General features: G+C 44.5%; 1 protein-coding gene across 2 annotated transcripts in view; it reads left to right on the plus strand.

The window, feature by feature from the left end:
* gtf3c1 (general transcription factor IIIC subunit 1) overlaps positions 1 to 21,349 on the plus strand; it is a 95,149-nt gene extending 73,800 nt beyond the window's left edge. For both annotated transcript variants that reach the window (XM_080206913.1, XM_080206914.1), the window contains 7 exons: positions 1,026 to 1,310; positions 2,866 to 3,113; positions 4,711 to 4,997; positions 6,947 to 7,835; positions 13,119 to 13,179; positions 15,794 to 15,986; positions 20,794 to 21,349. In XM_080206913.1, coding sequence (XP_080063039.1) covers positions 1,026 to 1,310; positions 2,866 to 3,113; positions 4,711 to 4,997; positions 6,947 to 7,835; positions 13,119 to 13,179; positions 15,794 to 15,986; positions 20,794 to 21,003 — 2,173 coding nt within the window. In that variant the 3' untranslated portion in view covers positions 21,004 to 21,349. The remainder of the gene's footprint in view (positions 1 to 1,025; positions 1,311 to 2,865; positions 3,114 to 4,710; positions 4,998 to 6,946; positions 7,836 to 13,118; positions 13,180 to 15,793; positions 15,987 to 20,793) is intronic.
* The last annotated feature ends 1,369 nt before the right edge of the window (positions 21,350 to 22,718 follow it).

Here is a 22,718-nt window from a genome sequence, read left to right on the forward strand (position 1 = left end):
CAGCTATTTACCATTTATATAGATGATCTGGAGGAGGGAACCGAGTGCAGGGTGTCGAAATTTGCTGATGACACCAAGATTGGGGGAAAGGCAAATTGTGCGGAGGGTGTGGAGAGTCTGCAGAAGGATCTAGATAGGCTGGGCGAATGGGCCAGGAAATGGCAAATGGAATTTAATGTTGGCAAGTGTGAGGTGGTCCACTTTGGTAGGAAGAATGGTAGGAAGGACTATTACTTACGTGGCGAAAAACTGCAGCAGGCGACGGTGCAGAGGGACCTCGGGGTCCTTGTGCATGAGTCGCAAAAACCCAGCTTGCAGGTGCAGCAGGTGGTCAGGAAGGCAAATGGGATGCTGGCCTTCATAGCGAGGGGGATTGAATATAAAAGTAGGGAGGTCTTGCTGCAGCTGTATAGGGCATTGGTGAGGCCGCAGCTGGAGTACTGTGTGCAGTTTTGGGCGCCGCACCTGCGCAAGGATATTTTGGCCCTGGAGGGAGTGCAGAGGAGGTTTACTAGGCTGATACCGGAGTTGAGGGGATTGAGCTATGAGGAGAGGCTGAATAAACTAGGCTTGTACTCGTTAGAGTTTAGAAGAATGAGGGGAGATCTCATTGAGACGTATAAGATGATGAATGGGATGGATAGGATAGAGGTGGAGAGACTCTTCCCGCTCAAAAAAGACAGTAGGACTAGGGGGCACAGCCTCAAGATAAAGGGGAGGCGGTTTAGAACGGAGTTGAGGAGGAACTTCTTCACTCAAAGGGTGGTGAATCTCTGGAATTCTCTGCCCGTTGAAGTGGTGGAGGCTGCCTCGCTAAATATTTTTAAGAAGCGGGTTGATGGGTTCTTGATAAGAGAGGGGATTAAGGGTTATGGGGAGAGGGCGGGAAAGTGGAACTGAGCCACAACAGATCAGCCATGATCTTATTGAATGGCGGGGCAGGCTCGAAGGGCTGGATGGCCTACTCCTGCTCCTATTTCTTATGTTCTTATGTTCTTATGTTATCTGGGTGGTTTTTGTTGTAGGAATTTCATGTGGCGGTTCCCCAGCAATATCTGCTCCGAGTCGTATAATTTTGTTCAGAGGTTGAAGAGTGCAGGAAAGGCAGACATCCCCAACACCTTCTCGTTCCAGGATAAAGAGACGCCTGTTGATACAGAAATGGTCACCTACCCTTTGGATGGAAACGGCGGTTACTGCGTGGCTACAGTATCCTTGTTTATCCTTGGCCTGCTCTCTTTCCACGTCTCAATCCCTGAGCAGATTGTGGTTGTGGACAGCACACTTGTAGATAATGAGGTGATAAAAAGGTAAGGAAATCTGGTTATTGTAGATGCTGCCCTCCTCGAGTTCCCAACCCCAGTCCACCACTGCACCTAGTGTTAATTTTGTACACCTTTGTAAGTCCTCTTGTTATTTTATGTTCTGGTCCAAACTCACTTCTAATGCGTGCTCAAATACTTTTTAACTGAGTGAGGGATAAGAATATGAATTCCTTCCGAAAGAGAATTTAGAATCTTGTTAGGGGAGGCGATGACCTAGTGGTATTATCATTCGATTGTTAATGCAGAAACTCAGCTAATATACTGGGGATCCAAATTCAAATCCTGTCACAGCGGATGGAGGAATTTGAATTTAATAAAAAATATCTGGAATTAAGAATCTACTGATGATCATGAAACTGTTGTCAATTGTCGTAACAACTGGATCACTAATGTCCTTTAGGGAAGAAAATTTGCCATCCTTTACCTAGTCTGACCTAAATTTAACTCCAGAGCCACAGTAATGTGGTTGACTCTCAACTGCCCTCGTGTAACTAGAGATGGACAATAAATGCTGGCCAGCCAGTGATGACCACGTCCCATGAATGAATAATAAAAATCAAACTATTGGAAGAAAGCAGCATTGAATTAAGAGCACTATGACACTAGTATCTGTTCTGTGAAGTGTCCAGGGAGTTCAACAGTTTACTTTCCTTATGCATAGTTACAGGTGCCATAAAGTCTGTGCTTCATTGTGAGCAAAATATTGGCAAAATAACCAGTGGGTTCATGGTGGCACAGTGGTTAGCACTGCTGCCTCACAGCGCTAGAGACCCAGGTTCAATTCCGGCCTTGGGTGACTCTATGTGGAGTCTGCACATTCTCCCTGTGTCTGCGTGACTTTTCTCCATGTGCTCCGGTTTCCTCCCATATCCCAAATATTGTAGGTTAGGTGGATTGACCATGCTAAATTGCCCTTTGGTGTCAAGGAGATTAGCAGAATAAATGCATGGGGTCATGGGAATAGGACTTGGATGGGATTGATGTCAGTGCAGACTTGATGGACTGAATGGCCTCTTTCTGCACTGCTGCATTCTATGATTCAATGAACTACAAATATTAATACAGGCAATATGTGCAAAATATAGTTAGAATCATAGAATCCCTGCAGTACAGAAGGAGACCATTTGGCCCATTCAGCGGACACCGACCACAATCCCATCCAGACCCTATCCCCATAACCCCACATATTTGCCCTGCTAATCCCATGACACAAAGGAACAATTTAGCATGGCTAATCAACCTAACCCACACATCTTTGGACTGGCGGAGGAAACTAGAGCACCTGGAGGAAACCCATGCAGACACTGGGAGAGCATGCAAACTCCTCACAGGCAATGACCCAAGGCCAGAATTGAACCCGGGCCCCTGGCACTGTGAGGCAGCAGTGCTAACCACTGTGCCACCTTGCCACCCAATTTATGATTGGGTAGCTCTGTACTTCAGGTTTTATTATATTGCACCTCCTCAAGTGCAATAATTTGAGTCTGGAATTGATTGTGGTCAGAAGTGGATTGATTTAACTCGGTTTTGGCATTTTTAGGTTGGGGAAGGAAGGCATAGATGACTATGAGGATGACGATCTGGAAGAAACTGGAAATAAGCCCAAATTTGAAGTGAAGGCTCCTCAGGCTTCACATACCAATTACTTGCTAATGAGGGGGTATTACGCACCGGGCATCGTTAGCACACGTAACCTCAATCCTAATGATAATATTGTCGTCAACTCGTGTCAAGTGCGGTTAAAAGTCCGTTCGACGCCATTTCATGGAAGTTTGAGTACCCATGATGGTGAGCTGTTAATTTTTTTGTTTTATTGTAGCCATGGATCTATCAATTAAAATATATCTCTCTCTCATCCTAGATTTCCTTTCTAACTGCTTGTTTTCTGCCATTGGGCTTCACTTTTTTATTCCATACATGTGACTCCCTCCCAAATGAAATTCTAACCCTCTCTGCCCAAATTCAGATAAAAGGGAATGCTTTTGGTGATAGCATTGTTGTAAATATTGCATTTTTTGATGTTATAGGGTGGCACGATGGCACACAGTGATTGGCACTGCTGCCCCTCAGCGCCAGAGACCTGGGTTCAATTCCCGGCTTGGGTCACCATCTGTGCCCAGCCTGCACATTCTCCCTGTGTCTGCATGGGTTTCCCCCGGTTGCTCCGGTTTCTTCCCACAGTCCAAAGATGTGTGGTTTAGGTGGATTGGCCATGCTAAATTGCCCATTATTGTCGGGGGCACTAGCTAGGGTAAATATATGGGGGTTATGGAGATAAGGCCTGAATGGGATTGTGGCCGGTGCAGACTTAATGGGCCAAATGGCCGCCTCCTGCACTGTAGGGATTTTATGAATCCAAGTTTTACAAAGACTTCCTGCACAAACCAACAGCCTGTGTTTGCAGCATGTCCGACGACAGAGACAAAAGCAAAATACTGCTGAGGCTGATATCAGAAACAAAAGCAGAAAATGCTGGAAAATCTCAGCAAGTCTCCACAGATGCCGTCATCAGACCTACTCAGATTTTACAGCATTTCCTGTTTTGTTTCAGCTACAGAGACATTTGGACTCAGATATCTGATCAAAATTTAATAACATAGAAACATAGAAGTTAGGAGCAGGAGGAGGCTATTTGGCCCTTCCAGCTTGATCCACCATTCATCACGATCCTGGCTGATTGTCCAACTCAATAGCCTAATCCTGCTTTCTCCCCATAACCTTTGATCCCATTCACCCCAAGTGCTATATCTAGCTGCCTCTTGAATAAGAGTTGCACAGACTTGAGTTTTATCATTTTGATGGATTCACTCAACCAAATAAAGTAATCTAGTTATGTCCATTGGGTTCTTTCTCCCCCCTCATATTTTTGGTGAAGATTGTTAGCTTTTCAGTCTGCTGATTTGTCAGTTGGAGCGATCAGGAAGACATACTGTACATCCTGTATCTTTGGCAGAGAATTCTCCGGTGGTGACTATAATTTATTTATTTGTGTCACTAGTAGGCTTAAATTAACACTGCTATGATCATGGGGGCATAGGAACTGGCTTAGGCCATTCAGCCACTCAAGCCTGTTTTACCATTCATTGTAATCATGGCTGATCAGGCACATCAATGGCTTTTACACCCGCTTTTCCCATAACCCTTTGGCAGCTCATTCCCATCTCCATGTAGCTGTTCGCTCTGCCTGGGTGAGGCTCAGATTCCAATGGGAGCTTGATGTGGATTACACTTGCTCTCCTCTCATATCTTGTTTTTACTTCAGAGTCTAATGTCGTCTTGTATTCCCAAAAGTTGCCTCTTTTTGATGGGTTACGATAATTGTTTTGATGAGTGTCATTAAATCCTAACTACTTCTAACCCCCCCGCCCCGACTTTCTCAAAATAGGTTCAGCTACTCTGTTCCAGACTGCCTCGGGGCCAGATGCTCTTCCTCGTTCATTCACAAAGGTGTTGAGGCCCAGCACTGATGTGTACGTTGGAGAGAACATTAAGAAGCAGCTTGTGGAGGAGTTCGGATACAGTCCTGAGGATCTGGCAGCCGTGCAGGAAATCGCCAGCGAAGTTGAAGCATGCTCCAGCTTTGGGATGGAGACAGTGAAACTCGGCAAGAAATTTGATCAGTACGAGGAAGCTCTGAACGGAAGAACCAGGACTTTAAAACAGTATCTGCAGGTTTGTCTCAAATACAAAATATTCATGCAAAGATGCGCTGGTTAGGTGCATTGGCCATTTGGCATGCTAAATTCTCCCTCAGTGTACCCGAACAGGTGCCGGTGTGTGGCAACTAGGAGATTTTCACAGTAACTTCATTGCAGTGTTAACATAAGTCTATTTGTGATACTAATAAATAAAATTTTTTAAGGGTGTTTATCCAATTGCGAGGTAACTAAATATTTCTAAGTTGAAATCAATTTTAGTTTATGTATTTATAACTTTTAAGCTTGCCTACTGACAAGCCCAGTGCAAATATGTAGGTTCAGATAATAGCTGCATTTTTAAACCTATTTGTGCTTCCTTTTTACATTAATTAATAGTCATATTTGCTGTCGAGCAATTTGGCCTAATGACCAATGTGTGCTTTTCTTAGTGTCACCCATGGCTAAGTCAGTCGGACGCTTGCCTCTGTGACTGAGGTCCCACTTTGGGACTTGTGCTGAACAATCAAGGCTGGCACCCGGGTGCAGTGTTGAGGGAGTGCTGCTCTCTCAGAGGCGCTGTTTTTGGATGGGGCGTTAAATCAATGTCCCCGTCCCCCCACACAGGTGATATCCATGGCATTGCGAAGGACAGCAGGGACATTATCTTTTGTGCTCTGGCTAACACTTTTCCATGATGTGGAGATGCTGGGCTAAGCACAGGACCTCTTTTCCTCTCATCTAGTTTCACAAAGAGAAATTATCTGGTGGCTGTGGGAGTTTACCATGCGCAAATTAGTTACCGTGTTTCGATATTGTTTAAATATGTAATGCCTGCACTACAAAAGATTCTCATTGGCTGTGAAGTGCTTTTGGAGGTCCAGTGGTCATGAAAAATGCTATATAAATGCAAATCTTTTTTAATATAATGAACCTGTCTCTAGGACAGAAATTAAATATATTATCACTTCTACCAAAGTGTTAATAAACACAGGCCTTCCTAATAGCCGACATTTGGAAAGAATGTATTTGTGGCATGTGGGTTTTACTGGCAAGGCTGGCATTGTCCATCCCTGTTTCCCTGAGAAGATGGTATTGGATCATTTCCGTAGTGGTTTCAACTGATTGGTTTCTTGTGCCAGCAATTTAAGAGTCAGTCATGCTATCATGATGTTGAATTATGGAATCATGGCAACTCTACAGCATGGAAGGAGGCCATTTGGCCCATCTGTGCCAACTCTGTAACAGATTAGTATGGCCAATCCACCTAGCCTGCACACCGTTCGAGTGTGGGAGGAAACCGGAGGAAACTTACGCAGACACGGGGAGAATGTGCAAATTCCACACAATCATCCGAGGCTGGAATTGAACCCTGATAACCTGAACAAAAGTTCCTAAGAAATAGGAGCAGAGTTAGGCCATTCAGCCCATCGAGTATGCTCCACTATTCGATCGTGACTGATATGCTCCTCATCCCCATTTTCCTGCCTTCTCTCCATAACTCTTCAACCCATTACCAATTAAAAATCTGTCTAACTCCCCCTTAAATTTACTTACTGTCCCAGCATCCACCACTCGTTGAGGTAGTGAATTCCACAGATTCACAGCCCTTTGGGAGAAGGAGATTCTCCTCAACTCTGTTTTGGATTTGCTACCCCTTAACCTAACACTATGACCTCTCATCCTAGAATGCCCCATATCAATCTTTCCCTTTTTTTAATTGGAAATATATCTATCTCCCTCTTGAAACCACTCAATAATTCAGACTCCACCGCGCTATGGGGTAGTGAGTTCCACCACTCTCTGCGAATGGTTCCTCCTCATCTCAGTTTTAAATTACCACCTCTCAATTTATACCTGTGACCTCTTGTTCTAGATTGCCCCATAAGAACATTTGGTCTCCATTTGATTTTTCAGTCCCAAACTGTTTCATCTCTCCTCATACTTCATCCCCGGAATCATTCAATATTTTCTCCCATCTTGCAGGATTTGACCGCGCTGGACCAGATGATAGAAGTTGGTGGCTCGATTGCACGGCTGGTTGCTGTAACACACGCTTATCCGTGGCTGCTTCATCCGTTCCGTGTACGGAAAAGCATCAACCAAACTGAGCCTGAGAGTCCGACTGATGTGGGCTCCAAAGAAAGGACAGAATCTAGTGCAAAAGACATTGAGGAAAGTACAGAGGGCATTGATGGAAATCGGGACAATACACAACCTCATCTTAGCACAGGGAAAGAAATTAAGCAGCATGGATTGGAGTCCATTACTGTACAGAGTGATGCTGTTCACTTAAGTAATATACAGACACTGACTGGAAGTAGGAAAAGGACCATTGAGGAAACTGGAGGTGAAATTGTTGACCATAAGCTTCCTGCTAAAATTCCTCGTCAAGAGGATGAGCCTGCTGAGTTGAGCTGCCATTCCTCAGTCAGGGGAGAGACTCCAGGTAGCGCAATGGATGAAACAAAGGCTGGCTTCCCTTGCCATCTCACAGGATATCAATGCATCGAACCTCTGGACCTGCACATAGGATCAAGAAAGGCGCCTGTTGAGCGCAGTCAGGATGAAGGTGGAAATAACGGTGGAGGCTGTGAGGGATTCGGCTCCTCGCGTGACGTTAAAGCTCCGAGCATCTCGTCAGCGTTCAGCCAACCAGAGGAACAGTCCGTGGAAAATGATGGAGAAGGACGTTTGAAGTTTTCCCACCACACGCCTGCAGTGAATGAGCAGAGGAATGAAGCCCCTCCTCCTGCAGATGGGCAAGTTCTGCTTCAGGAAGATAATTGTGTGGTGGTTCCCACGGAACATTTACAGCAAGACAAACCTTTTCAAGTCGACAAGAGTGAGGACAAGCCCAAACTTCAGGAAGAAGGTAATCCATGTCTGTAAAGCTTTACAATACATAACCTGTACTTCAGCAAGGTGCAGGGAAACATAACAATTTGTTACTTAAAACTAATCCAGCTTTTGTAACGCTCTGAAGAAGAGTCATGCTGGACTCAGAATCTATAGTGCAGAAGGAGGCCATTTGGTCCATCACATCTGCACCGACAACAGTCCCACCTGGGCTCTACCCCTGTAACCCCTCATATTTATCTCCCTAATCTCCCTGACACTAAGTGACAATTTGGCATGCGCAATTTAGCATGGCCAATTAACCTAATCCGCACGTCGAATCCGACTGTGGAACCTAGGTCCCTGGTGCTGTGATGCAGCAGTGCTAACCACTGTGCCACCCTTAGCTCTGAGATGATCCAAGCCAGTCGACACTGATATTTTCATGTACTTTAAAGTTCTGATCACTGGAGGATATTCCATTGATTATAAAAAGGTTGAAAGGTTACAAAAAAATCGAATGCAATGCAAGGCAGCACTATAAAACTGAGGAAAATTCTTCTTCCTCTAGATCCTCGAACACAGCACAGAAAATACTGTACTGCTAAACTGAGTTGCAATAGTTAACCAATTGAAAGTGCTGGAGAAACAGCTGGTCTGGCAACATTCGTGGAGAGAATTAATGTTTCGGAGCAGACACGGTAGCACAGTGGTTAGCACGGCTGCTTCTCAGGGCCAGGGACCCGGGTTCGATTCCAGCCTTGGGTGTGGAGTTCTCACATTCTCCCCGTGTCTGCGTGAGTTTGCTCCAGTTGCCTCCCTCAGTCCAAAAGATGTGCTGGTTAGGTGCATTGGCCATACTAAATTCTTCCTCAGTGTACCCGAACAGGTACCGGAGTGTGGCGACTAGGGGATTTTCATAGCAGTTTCGTTGCAGTGTTAATGTAAGCCTACTGGTGACACAAATAAATAAACTTAAACTTAATGTGGGAGGAGAGCAGGTGTAATCCACATCAAGCTTCCATTACAATCTGAGCTTCAGTGAAACAGAGCAAGCGACTACAACTGGTCCATGGGAGCTGGGAGCGAGCTTGAACTGCCGAAGTGTTATGGGAATAGCAGTTGTAAAAGCTATTGATGTATCTGATCAGCCATGATTACATTGAATGGCAGAACAGGCTGGACTGGCTGAATGGCTTAAGCCAGTCCCTAAGCTCCGATGATCACATCTTGGTGAAGTGCAGCTTCCTATGGTGCCTGTTCTGACCCTTTCACCAAGGTTCTGCCTTAGAAATGAATGGTAAAACAGAGCCTAAAGATTTGTGACCTATTCTTTTCTTTTCTCCTCCTTTGACCACATTTTTCCCCAAGTTTGAAGGAGTCTAATTGCTCTGCCACTGTTGTGCTTGGCTGTGGCTCCATCATGTACGCGGGCGATGGGAGATCACAGATCCACTGCACCTTCATTGAAATACTTTGGCACGTTTTTTGCAGGAGCTGGATTTACAGAGGAAATAACACCAAAAAGGTCACAAACTCTGCTGCTGCTGCTCTTATTTAAACTGCACTAGTTTATGCAACACTGGGTTTATTTTAGTTGGTTAGTTTTCACATTCCAAAGACTGAAGGCCAGATTTTCTCTACAACTGGCTACATAGAGCTATGTAAATTGGTTTCTAGTAACTGTCTTCATAGAATTCCTACAGTGCAAAGAGGACATTCAGCTCATCGAGTCTGCACAGACGCCTCCCCCCCCACCCCCCCCAAGAGTGAAAAGAGCACAATTCCCCCCCGCCCTAATCACATAACCTGTGCAATTAGTATGGCCAATCCACCTAACCTGTGGGGGGAAACCGCAGCTTTTAAAGGAAACTCACACAGACACAGGAAGAATGTGCAAACTCCACACACACACACACACACACACACACACACACAATCATCCAAGTCGGGAATCGAATTTGGCTCCCTGGCACTATGAGGAAGCAGTGCTAACCACTGTGCCACCGTGCTTAGTCTTCCTCAGTGCCATTTTTGCTTCGCATGTTTGGCAATGTACCGATCTCTTGTTTGTTTTCCCTTCCTTGCTCAAGTAGCAAGCTACTGCGTTACTACATATCGTTGAATTTTTTTTTTCCTTTTTGTTCCTTGTTAGTTCTTGGTGATAGGAAAGATCAAGATCAAGCCCTGATTTAATTTATGAAGGTTATGTTTGGAAAAAACATGCTGTTGAATCTTTTTGTCTTGCACCTATCAGGGTAGAACAAGAATACCAAATTTCGAAGGAAACAATTTATACTGCATGAGAAGAAGTGCTGATTGGATTGCAAGTGAAATCTTAATTTGGTAGAGGTGTTGCCATGTGGAATGCACACGGAAAAATCAACTGCCAGATAAGGAAGGAGGAAATTACAGACCAAATAACATCAGTGGTAGGGAAAATGCTAGGACACTTAGAAAATTTCAATGGATTTAGCAAATTCAACATGGATTCATGAATGGCAAATTATTGGCAAACCTACTAGAGTATTTTAAAGATGTAATTAGGGTGAACCAGTGATGCAGTGTGTTTGGATTTTCAGTAAGCTTTTGATGAAGTCCCTTGAAAGAGTATTATTTAAATGCTGATAGATTGGGAAATGTTGATGTTCAAAGGGACCTTGGTGTCCTTGTACACCAGTTACTATAAAGCTAGTATGCAGGTACTTTAAGCGGTTAGGAAGGCAAATGGTATGTTGGACTTCATTGCAAGAGGACTTGAGTACAACAGCAAGGATGTCTTATTGCAGCTGTGCAGGGCTTTGATGAGACCAACATGGAGTATTGTGTGCAGTTTTGGTCTCCTTGTCTGAGAAAGAATATACTTGCCACAGAGGGAGTCCAGTTCACCAAACTGATACTTGGAATGGCAGGATTGTCATATGAGGAGATATTGGGTCAATTGGGCCTATATTCACTGGAATTTAGAAGAATGAGAGGGGATCTCATTGGAACGTATAAAGTTCTGACTGGACGCAGGTTATTCCTACTGGTTGTGGTTTTAGAACAATGTGTCACAGTCTCAGGATATAGCGCAGGCCCTTTAGGACTGAGATCAGGAGGAGCCTATTTACACAGAGGGTTGTGAGTCTGTGAAACTCTCTACCACAGAAGGCTGTGGAGGTCACTGAATATATTTGAGAAGGAGATGGATTTTTAGGCTGCAAAGGTGTCAAGGGATTTGGGGTAAGAAAGGTGTCAATGTGCCAGTTGACTGGGCAATGACCCCATTCCCCCACTCCAAATCTTTAATTGAAAAATGCAGCATGCATTAACATATCCATTCTCTTTGCAAAGGACAGGGCCCTGTATGTGAAAATAAGCACTGTCTATGAAACACAAATGATCTACATTGTAAACTTGACAAACTTAATTTGGTTGTCAGTGTAATTAGCACAAGTGAAAACATTTAGCACGGTGGCACAGTGGTTAGCACTGTTGCTTTACAGTGCCAGGGACCCGGATTCAATCCCGAGCTTGGGTCACTGTTTCTGTGGAGTTTGCACATTCTCTCCATGTCTGCATGGGTTTCCTCCAGGTGCTCCAGTTTCCTCCCACAGTTCAAAGATGTGCAGGTTAGGTGGATTGAGCATGCTAAATTGCCCTTTGGCGCCCTGGGGCGTGTAGATTAGAGGGATTAGCAGGGTAAATATGTGGGAATCGGGCCTGGATGGGATTGTTGTTGGTGCCGACGGGCCAAATGGAGTATTTCTGCACTGTAGAGATTCTGTTAAGTGTTGTCCAATAGCAGAGCCACATCTGATGTTGGACACAGTGGGGGTGAGGTTGGAAAATCTGGCGAACCATTCAAAAGTCCATTGACTTCAACAGGAGAGGAAAATTCCACCGGTGGAAAATTTCACCCTATTTTCTAAGTTTTGCAAACACAGGCTAGTTGGGTTCATCAGTACTTCACCTGTTGCAAACAGCTGAAGGGACATGTCTGATATAATTCACCAGCCATTGGGATGCACAGCCTACATACCTGGCATCACATTGGCACTGAAATTCCTGTACCATATACTCATTTGTGTGGTTGGCCCAGTGTCTTTTATAGTCGAGAATACCAGTTGTGATGATGCAGCGAGTTTCATCTGTGCTCAAATTTTACCCATCCAAGGTAATCTGAGATGGACTGAGCACATTTCAGGACTGGAAGTGACAGCCTTAGGCTCATTCATCAGTTTGCAAGACATACATCGAGCTGTAGCTGATTGGGTTAGCCAGCATCCCTCAGGATAGTGGCATTAGGTTTGCATGGTGATCAACTGGTTAGGGCCCTTTTAGTAAGTTTGCCGAGAAATCCCATCCTGCAGTGTGTGGAGCTGTACGAATCCCAGCATGTAGATAGAAGTAGAGACCTGGCAGATTTCTCAAATAGCACGTTGAGAAAAGGGAGCTTGTTTGACTGCTCCGTTTGAGATGCAGAATGGAACCCAAGACTCTAATGCAACTGCAGACTCAAATATAGAAAACATCTGATCCTTATACCAGCCTCTCTCTGATTAGCCTGGAAGGGTAAAGTGCCTCAACAATTTAAGCAACATGTGAAGCTAGCTGTTTCATGCTGCCACTATGCAGTGGCAGCAGGAGTGGTATTCTTCGCTAACCATCAAGCCAAAATAGCATTTTGCCTACCATACAAATGAGTAATATGGTATGTGAATTTCAGTGCCAGCGTGATGCCAATTTTGTAGGGCATTTGTCCCAATGGCTAGCAGATCATATCAAGTGCTGTATCCCTTCAGCTGTTCGCAACTGGCAAAGCATTGACTGCACCCCAACTATCAGTTGGGTTCAGAGTGTGGCTCGCACTGCATCAAGATAGAACATACCCATGCATTGAGCCTGTTTCACCTAAACAAAAGCTTGTGGGACAGCCGTTTCCAGGTTCATTCCCCATATCTTGACCAATGGGGATCAACTTGTCTAGTTTGAATTTAAACAAAGCTTGGCAATTAACAGTCCCCGGTGCATCCCCATTGCAGCAGCTCTATCTATCGGAGTTCACTTGCTAACTAAAACAGGACCCTGTTATGTAATATAAGAGGTTTGGTATTCTTGCTATTCTGTCCTGATAAGCGCAAGACAAAAAACTTCAACAGCCCATCTCTTTCTTTTTGCAGCAACACTTAAGTCCTGTACTCCCAAGTGACTATGAAGATTGGGGAATGGAGAGAATCAAAATTGCATTTAGCATTTCTTCATGTCAAATCGCATTTGGGTTTTTATCTTTGCCCATAGCATTCAAATTTAAATTGTCTTTAATCTTTCTCCGTAGGAGATGACACAGTTGGGGAAAATGTTAATGTAGAAAGTATATTGCAAGCCCCATCTGAAAGGTAGGTGCTTGGCATTTATTACAATACTTACCTGTTAATTGAAAGGGCTGGGGGGCAAGCCTTTGATTGGGAATCTGAATTTGTGCACTTGTGGGGAAAAATGAAACTGACTTGTGCTGTATTTAGATGAGACCTAAAACCATTGGCACAAGGTTGGCAGAGTTTAGCCAGAGTTCTGATCTAAAGTAATTTTGGCTGTCAACTTTGGAAAATGTAATGATTGAAGGAATTTCTAACACATTGAGCAAAGACTTCCATGTCTTGCTTCCATACCTCAGAATCTCAATGAAGTGGAGATGCCGGCATTGGACTGGGGCATGCAGAGTAAGAAGTCTCACAACACCAGGTTAAAGTTTGGTAGCACGAGCCACTAGCTTTCGGAGTGCTCGCTGCTCCATCAGGTGAGTGGGATTTCAGTTCACAAACAGAGCATATAAAGACACAAACTCGATTTAAAAAATAATTGGAATGCAAGTCTTTACGGGTAATCAAGTCTTAAAGGTACAGCCACTGTGAGTGGAGAGAGGGTTAAGCACAGGTTAAAGAGATGTGTATTGTCTCCAGACAGGACAGTTAGTGAGATTTTGCAAGCTCAGCAAATCATGGGGGTTACAGATAGTGTGACATGAACCCAGGATCCCGGTTGAGACCGTCCTCGTGTGTGGAACTTGGATATCAGTCTCTGCTCGGCGACTCTGCACTGTCATGTGTCGTGAAGGCTGCCTTGGAGAATGTTACCTGAAGCTTAGAGGCCGAATGCCCGTGACAGCTGAAGTGTTCCCAACAGGAAGAGAACACTCTTGCCTGGTGATTGTCGAGCAGTGTTCCATTGTCGTAGTGTCTGCGTGGTCTCCCCAGTGCCTCGGGACATCCTTGCCTGCAGCGTATCAGGTAGACAGCGTTGGCCGAGTTGCAAGAGTATGTATTGTGTACCTGGTGGATGGTGTTCTCACATGAGATGATGGCATTTGTGTCGATGATCCAGCCTGTCTTGCAGAGGTAGCTGTGGCAGGGTTGTGTGGTGTTGTGGTCACTGTCCTTGCCAAGGCCATCTCACCGAGGCCATTCCCACACCCCCACTTTTTGCCTTCAAACAACTGCACAACCTCAAGCAGACCATTGTCCACAGCAAACTACCCAGCCTTCAGGAGAACAGTGATCACGGCACCACAGAACCCTGCCACGTCAACCTCTGCAAGACATGCCAGATCATCGCCATGGATGCCATCATCTCATGTGAGAACAATCGCTCGACAATCACCAGGCAAAGAGTGTTCTCTTCCTGTTGGGGAACACTTCAGCAGTCACGAGCATTCGGCCTCTGATCCTTGGGTAAGCGTTCTCTAGGGTGGCCTTCATGACACACGACAGTGCAGAGTCGCTGAGCAGAGACTGATAGCCAAGTTCCACACACATGAGGGTGGTCTCAACCGGGATCTTGGGTTCATGTCACACTAAATGTAATCCCACGATTTGTCTAGGCTTGCAAAATCTCACTAACTGTTCTGGCTGGAGACAATACACATCTTTTTAACCTGTGCTTAACCCTCTCTCCACTCACATTTGTATGTATCTTTTAAGACTTGATTACCTGCAAAGACATGCATTCCAACCATTATTTTGTAAATTGAGTTTGTGTCCTTATATGCCCTGTTTGTGATCAGAACTCCCACTCACCTGATGAAGGAGCAGCACTCTGAAAGCTAGTGGCTTGTAACAAATAAACCTGTTGGACTTTAACCTGGTGTTGTGAGACTTCTTACTCAGAATCTCAAGCCAGTCCTCGGGTGACATCCCGCCAATCACTTCCACTCTCCCAGGAGGTGGTCCCACCATGAGATTCTCCAATCTCTGCCAAGGAAATCCAAGCAAATGATAACTTACTGATGGAGAATAAAATTTCCCTAGCCAACAGATGTCAGACTGATGGATGGCAAAGGTGGCATGTTGGGCTTTGAAATGCACTTGTGAAGTGGGCTCAGTCATTCGCTCTGGAATTTCACCAGCTAAGTTGATTGTGTGGTCAAAATGTCTGGGACATTGTACTTGACTTGTCCTGTATCAGTATCAGTGCTGAGAAATGGAGGTATTTTCACCCTTTGCATTCATTGTGAAGCACAGATCAGCCATGATGCCATTGAATGGCAGAGCAGGCTCAAAAAGCCAAACAGCCTACTCTGTTCCTATTTGGCCTTCTACTTTCTCAGTGATGTGGTGTTAACCATAAAAGTGTCATATTTTCCATAACCTTGTAAGGCAAAACAAGTTTTGTTTTTAATCTTATTGCCCATCCATTTCAGAAGGCATTAAGGGTCAACTACATTGCTGCGGATCTGGAGTCAACATGCAGGCCAGACCAAGTAAGGTTGTCAGATTTCCTTCCATCAATGTGAACCAAATTTCACCAGGTGCCGTAGTGGAATTTGAACATGGGTCCCCAGCTCCTGCTATCTGAATTACTTGTCCCGTGACATAACCACTGTGCCACCACCTTGCCACCAGCTGATCATTCATATTGCACTATAATCTTTGCAGAAACTATTCTGCATGTTACATTCCCTTATAACAAAGTTTTCTTTTTAATTGAGTAACTTCTTTTCCTGTTGAACCCTAGTGAATGTGAGCAAATTAGTTTTGTCTGCCATCCCTGGAGGATTGTTGATGGGAGTCTGAACAAACCAGTATGTAAAGGAATGGTAGAAGCCATGTTGTACCACATCATGACAAAACCGGGGATCACAGAACAGAAGCTATTAACTTATTACCGTGCTGTGCTACAGCCTGTCATTATTCAGGAAATATTGCAGGTAAGTTATTTTGGGTACACGGGTATTATAGTTTGAATTGCAGTGGAAACACCTCCTTGATTTATTTGGTAGAACGTCATTCCAGGTTTGCTGATCTCCTGCCAGTCCTAAATTAGCTTTATACCCCATGACATGTGAAATGAGGTTAGACACTCGTACTAGATTTATTTTTATTGCCATACAAGGTATGGGCTTTTTATTATCTTCCAATTTCCATTATGGGCCATGTGGGTCTTGAGATAACAACAGATGACAGAGGTTCCTCAGCGCTTGTAATTATTACATCCACATGCTTTGTACGGCAGCGCAGTGGTTAGCACTGTTGCCTCACAGCTCCAGGGATCTAGGTTTGATTCCCAGCTTGGTTCACTGTCTGTGTGTAGTCTGCATGTCCTCCCTGTGTCAGTGTGGGTTTCCTCTGGGTGCTCCGGTTTCCAAATGACGTGCTGGTTAGGTGCATTGGCCATGCTAGATTCTCCCTCAGTGCTGTCACACGGGCACTGCAGTGTGGTGATTAGGGGATTTTCACAGTAACTTCATGCAATGTTAATGTAAGCTTACTTGTAACACTAAGAAATAAATAACTTAAACTTATAGCCTCAGTTTAGCAGTTGTTTCTCAGGTTCCACTCTTCTGCAACTTGTGGCCAAATGAGCTAATGCTTTCATGAATAGAGTGTTGAAAGATAACCTTCCTGTAGGGTGGTCCATGTTGGCTGTATCAGTGGCAAAAAAAAGCAAGGAAGACTTGCATTTATATAGCACCTCTTGAAACTACTGCATCCGAAAGTGTTGGAGAGCCAACTCAATATTTTTGAAGTAAGGCTTAGCACAGCAAGCTGCCATGAACAGCAATGCACTAATGACAGGGTAATGGCCTGCACCTTCTGTTCAAGGTCCATTTCCAACCAGGATCAGATAAAGGAAATTCACAGTTGGCTTCCTGTGATTTGTCAGGTGTTAGGGTGCTTGACCCGACACCCCCCGCCTCCCCCCCCCCCCCGGCCGAGTTACATCATGAAGACAGATTAGACCCCATCAATTTTTTAATTTTATATTAACCTTTACCGGCTGAACAATACTTAAAATGAAAGAAAACAATTATAATCTCTAACTTATCACTATTTCAGTTCCAATTGAGCAATATTTCTCTTTCAGACTTTAAACACACTTTAAATATAGTTAGCAATCATAGATATACTTACTGTGACTTGGGTAACATCTGTGAAGGTTCCAGAGAAACTTTGCAGGGAGAGGCTTTTCAGAGAAAGAGCTGCTTGTTGGCTTCGACGTTTAACAACTCCGTCAGCAACTGAACACAGGAAAAAAAAAACATTTTTGCTATAAGCTTCACTCCTCACGCTTGACCACATGGCCCTGCCATTTTTTTAATCAAAAACAACCCCAGGGGTCCTCTCTAGTTATAAACAAAAAGCAATTAGCTTCATTCTAAGTAAACACTACAGATTTATTATGAGTAATTATCTTGCTTTCCAGCATTTGCTGTATTCCCTCCAGACATGCCAGCTGCTTTGAGGGGAAAAAAACCCAACTTTTTAAACACACTACAGAAACTTTGATATATCAATAGCACAGTCTCACAGGGCAATCCTTCAATGCAGAATCCTGCAGAACAGCATCAATGCAGGAATCCTCACAGGGAGCGTGGGAGCGAATCTTCCATGTACATACTTTTATTTTTACAGCACTGGCTGTTGTATTCTTTAAGTGAAAATGTAACAAAGCTTTGAAAAGCTACGGAGTGAAGTTAAGGGGTACAGTAAGTGAGTAAAGGGATATGGTGGGGAGGGTAGCGTGGGTAAAGAGTAGTGTAGGTTGGGTAAAGGGATAGGATGAGAAAGATAAAGGGGTAGAGTGGTATGGTAAGTGTGTAAAGGGTTAGTGTGGGTAAGTGTGTAAAGGGATAGTGTGGGTAGGTGTGTAAAGGGATAAAATGGATTGAACAAGAGGGTAGAACTAATGCAAATGCAAGAATCCTCTGAGGGAGCAGTGGAGAGAATCCTCAATGAGTATCTTTGCAGCTGTATTAGGCATTTAAATTTCCCAAAGCTTCTTTGAAAAGCTCCAGAGTGAAATTAAGGGAGTACAGTAAGTGAGTAAAGGGATAGGATGGGGAGGGTAGTGTGGGTTGGGTAAGGGGATGAGGTGAGTAAGTGGGTAAAGGGATAGTGTGGATAAGTGTGTAAAGGATAGAGTGGATTGGACAAAGGGGTAGGGTAAGTAATTTGAGGGAGTAGGGTGGCCAGATGAATGGGTAAGGTGGGCTGTGGGGTAGCCACAGATAGGAGGGAGTCAGGTGGTCATATTTGAGTCAGGTCAGGAGGAATCTGCTGGTGAGTAATAGGTTGGTCATGGGGGTTGGGGGGGAGGGGGGAGGTTAGTCCAGTGGTGGGGTCTAGACGGGTTGGGTTGGGGGGATGTTGAGTTGAATGGGGTGGTGAGATCATATCAGGTCAGAGAGGGGATTCAATGAGGGGTCAGGGATGTTAGTTGGTGGGGGGTGGGGAGGTGGCAGGGAGTCATAGTTACCCAGGAGTTCAACTTTCTGTCAAACTTGCCCTGGGTAACTGTCCAGATGAGTAAGTTGGAATTGACCAAAGTCTCTGACTGTAACTCAGAGTTGGAGATTTTTTTCAAGGGTCTAGGGGAAGCAGAGGAATTATCCATCAGGAGTTCACACTTCCTGGGTGAGTCAGTGCTTTGGGACTTCCCAGAGGTTCCATAGCATGTCTTCTAGGGTGGACCCAGTTCCTGACTGTAGTATCCTTGAGGATATGGTGACCACCAGTTGGGAGTGACAGACTATACAGAGTCAAGTATATGCTCCCTTCCACTCCAGCTCCTGGATTGAATCTGCCCTGGAATTCACATACTCCAGCCTGATTGGTCAATCAAGTCACATGACCTTCTAAGACCTTGCCCCTTGAGGGCAGTACAGTGGTTAGCACTACTGCCTCACAGCGCCAGAGACCTGGGTTCAATTCTGGCCTTGGGTGACTGTGCATGTGGAGTTTGCACATTCTCCCTATGTCTGCGTGGGTTTCCTCTGGGTGCTCCGGTTTCTTCCCACACTCGCAAGATGTGCGGGGTTAGGTTGTTTGACCATGCTAAATTGACCCTAGTGTCAGGGATTGGCAGGGTAAATACACTGCAGGGATTCTATGATTCTATTTAAAGGGGCTTGCTACTACACTGACCATCCAGACATTGGGAGATGTGGCCAATCTATTTCTGTGATGTTGAATGAGAGACAAACATTGGCCAGGGTACTGAGGGTGACAGCCTGGGTTATGGAAATATTGTCTAGTGATTTTTATGTCTGTCTGACAGAATCAACTGGATTAATGTGAAAGGTGGGCTAAAATCAGAAACGTTTAGACGAGGAAATAATCTTCAACGTATCAGTTTATTTAATGTTCAGAAACAAATCAGTTGATCGAGTTGGTGTCTGGAGGTAAACCCATCTATCATTGACCTTAAAAGCTGCACTTCTGCAGGGTAGGGGTTGTGTAAAAATAGATTTATTATCCTATAACTCTTTCTGCCAATTATTTTTATGGTGGTCATCCCTGAGTGAAGCATTTCAGACATAAGCCAGTCCTGTGGTATTGAGTGTGCAGCTATAGAGGACTGCAGAAGAAAAATCTGAGAACTTTCCTTCTCAAGTTTCTACTTCCAGATTATCCTTTTCAGAGTCAGCAGTTGGTAAAATGACAGTCTCTGACGATATTTCATATCATCATCATTTCTTTGCTGCTTTGTGCTCCTTGCCGTTTTACACTTCCTTTTAAAGTTCTGCAAGGCACAATGGTCAGCACTAATGTTTACAGTTCACTCACTATCCCACTGGGGCCCAGGTCTCATTCTCAGCTTGGGTCACTGTGCAGAGTTCACACATTCTCTCCGTGTCTGTATGGGTTTCCTCCCACAGTCTAAAAGACGTGCTGGTTAGGTATATCGGCCATGCTAAATTCTCACTCGGTGTACCCAAGCAGGTGTCGGAGTGTGGCAACTAGGAGATTTTCAGAGTAACTTCATTTTAGTGTTAATGTAAACCTACTTGTGACACTAATAAATAAACTTTATAGAAGAACTTTATAAATGGGGGTCTAATAGAAGCACAGAGTCCGTGTATATACGACAGCTGCCTAATTGTACTGAAAATTGATGTGATTACCCCAGACTACGTAAGTTTAAGTTAGGAGCAAGAATTAATGCACTTTGTGTTAATCAAAAAATGGTTTGCTTCAAGGTATATCAATTTCTGTTTGAGTGCCTTATCTGTTCCAGTTAGTTATTTGATTAATTGGAGCCAACAAAGGTCCTAGCCCAGAACACTGATACAGAGAATCATAGAATCCCTACGGTGCAGAAGCAGGCCATTCGGCCCATGAGTTTGCATCCACCACAATCTCACAGAGGCTCTATCCCTTTAACCCCATGCATTTACTCTAGCTGGTCCCTTGACACCAAGGAGCAATTTAGCATGGCCAGTCCACCTAACCGGCATGTCTTTCGAACTATGGGAAGAACCAGAGCACCTGGAGGAAACCTACTCAGAAACAGGAAGAATGTGTAAACTCCACATGGACAGAATATTGTAGGATCTGTTTTGGATTTCCACTGGTTTTTGTAGCATGTTGTGAGATTACAGTTTTCATCTGTTTCCAACACTGCTCAGTTTCATATTGTAATACTTCTACTTCCTGTTACTGACAGGAGATTCAAGTTGAATTTTTACACCGGGTTGGATTTTCTCATTTTGAATCTCTCCTCTCATTTGGCAGGCTCTGGAATCCATCGGTTGCATCCGAAAGCGTTACTTAACCAGAGCCAAGCCCGTGTCCTTGTTCTCCGCTGCCACCAGCGCGTCCGAGGTAAAGGGTGGCAAATTGTCTGAGAGTTTTACTGTTTTCTATGAACCCACCATAGACTGTGTTTTGAGGCTGGGCAAAGTCTTTCCGTATGAGCCGAACTGGAACAAATGGATCCAATAACACCACACTTCAAGGATTATGTTTCATTGTTTTCGTGAAAGATGTTTTCCACAGGCGCTGACCTCTCCTGTGGACAATGTCAGAAATTTACGTGGCCATCTGGAACTATTTATAATGGCACTGGATTGCATCTGGGAGTGAAGAAATAAATCTTTCCACTAAAACTTACAGATTATGCTTTTCAAATTGTCTCTCACCCTCAAATTCTGATAGTCTGGTATATTAATTCACTTTAGCTCCTCACAAAATTCATGGCTTGTTTCTTGCTATTACAGCCCTGTAGCAAAATAGCTAGTGATTGTATTTACAATCAACAGTTGCTGCTTTTGACAGAATCACTGGAGCTACAACATGCATCATTATAAAGCTCTTTTGACATAACAAAATATGCCAAAGTGAGCCAAGTGTTAACACCAAGTTCAGCAAGACATGAGGACAGTAAAACTGTTGGAAGTCTTTATCAGATTATAAGGGGAGAGAAATAGAGTTCAACATTTCAAACTGATGACCTTTTATCTGAGGTATTAAAACAGGTGAGCAAAACTTTGGTCGTAGAAGTCGATTTTAAGGAAAGAGATGAAGAGGGGATTCCAGAGCTGTAGGGTTTGGATACCTGAAGGTACAGCTTCCCTGGTAGAGTGAAGGATGACAGACATTCCAAGTGGGCAGGGTACTCAGTGTTATAGGTGGGGCTGGAGGAGTTGGCAGAGGAGTGCAGAGCCATGGTGGGATCTGAAAATAAAGGTGCATTAAACTGAAACTGAGAGGCTTGGTTTGTTAAACAAAGAACAAAGAACAACCCAGCACGGGAAACAGGCCCTTCGGCCCAACGAGCCCGCGCCGCCGCATCACCCTACACCTATTCTACCCTGCATGTCTACGAATGGGACCCTACTCAGTCAGATTCAGGGAAGAAATAGTGTCAATTTGGTGGAAACCGATTAGCCTAAGAGCACATCTTTGGGGTGTGGGAGGAAACCGGAGCGCCCGGAGGAAACCCACGCAACCACAGGGAGAATGCGCAAACTCCCACAGACACAGGCCCAAATCCATGTATCTGCACTGGAGCAACAGAGGTTGAGGGGAGACCTGATAGTAGTCTACAAGATTGAGAGGCATGGACAGAGTGGATAGTCAGAAACTTTTTCCCCAGGGTGGAAGAGTCAGCTACTAAGGGGCGTAGGTTTAAGGTGCGAGGGACAAGGTTTAAAGGAGATGTACGAGGCAGATATTTTACAGAGAGAGTAGTGGGTGCCTGGAACTCGTTGCTGGGGGAGGTAATGGAAGCGGATATGGTCGTGACTTTTAAAGGGCGTCTTGACAAGTACACAAATAGGATGGGAATAAAGGGATATGGTCCCCAGAAGAGTAGGGGATTTTAGTTAAATCAGACAGCATGATCGGTGCAGGCTTGGAGGGCCGAAGTGCCTGTTCCGGTGCTGTAACTTTTTGTTCTTTATTCTTTGAAACGTTAGTGGGCCATTGTTGGCCACGAGCCCATGATGGGTGAAGGGGGATTCCAGATGTAGGAGTTGGTCGTTTGACAGCTACCCTGGTTGCCTTGAGTAGGTTTAGCCATCCAAGTACATTCAGCTGAGCACATACTGTACTGACAAATGAAGGTGCATTCTGGAATAACGATGATGCCTTGGTAGTCAGTGTGGGATCCAGTGCACCATTTTTTGGTTTAGTATAAGTACTTGCCAATTGCATAA

This window comes from Carcharhinus amblyrhynchos, chromosome 18 (assembly GCF_965287045.1).
Source record: "Carcharhinus amblyrhynchos chromosome 18, sCarAmb.v2.hapA, whole genome shotgun sequence".
Lineage (NCBI taxonomy): Eukaryota > Metazoa > Chordata > Chondrichthyes > Carcharhiniformes > Carcharhinidae > Carcharhinus > Carcharhinus amblyrhynchos.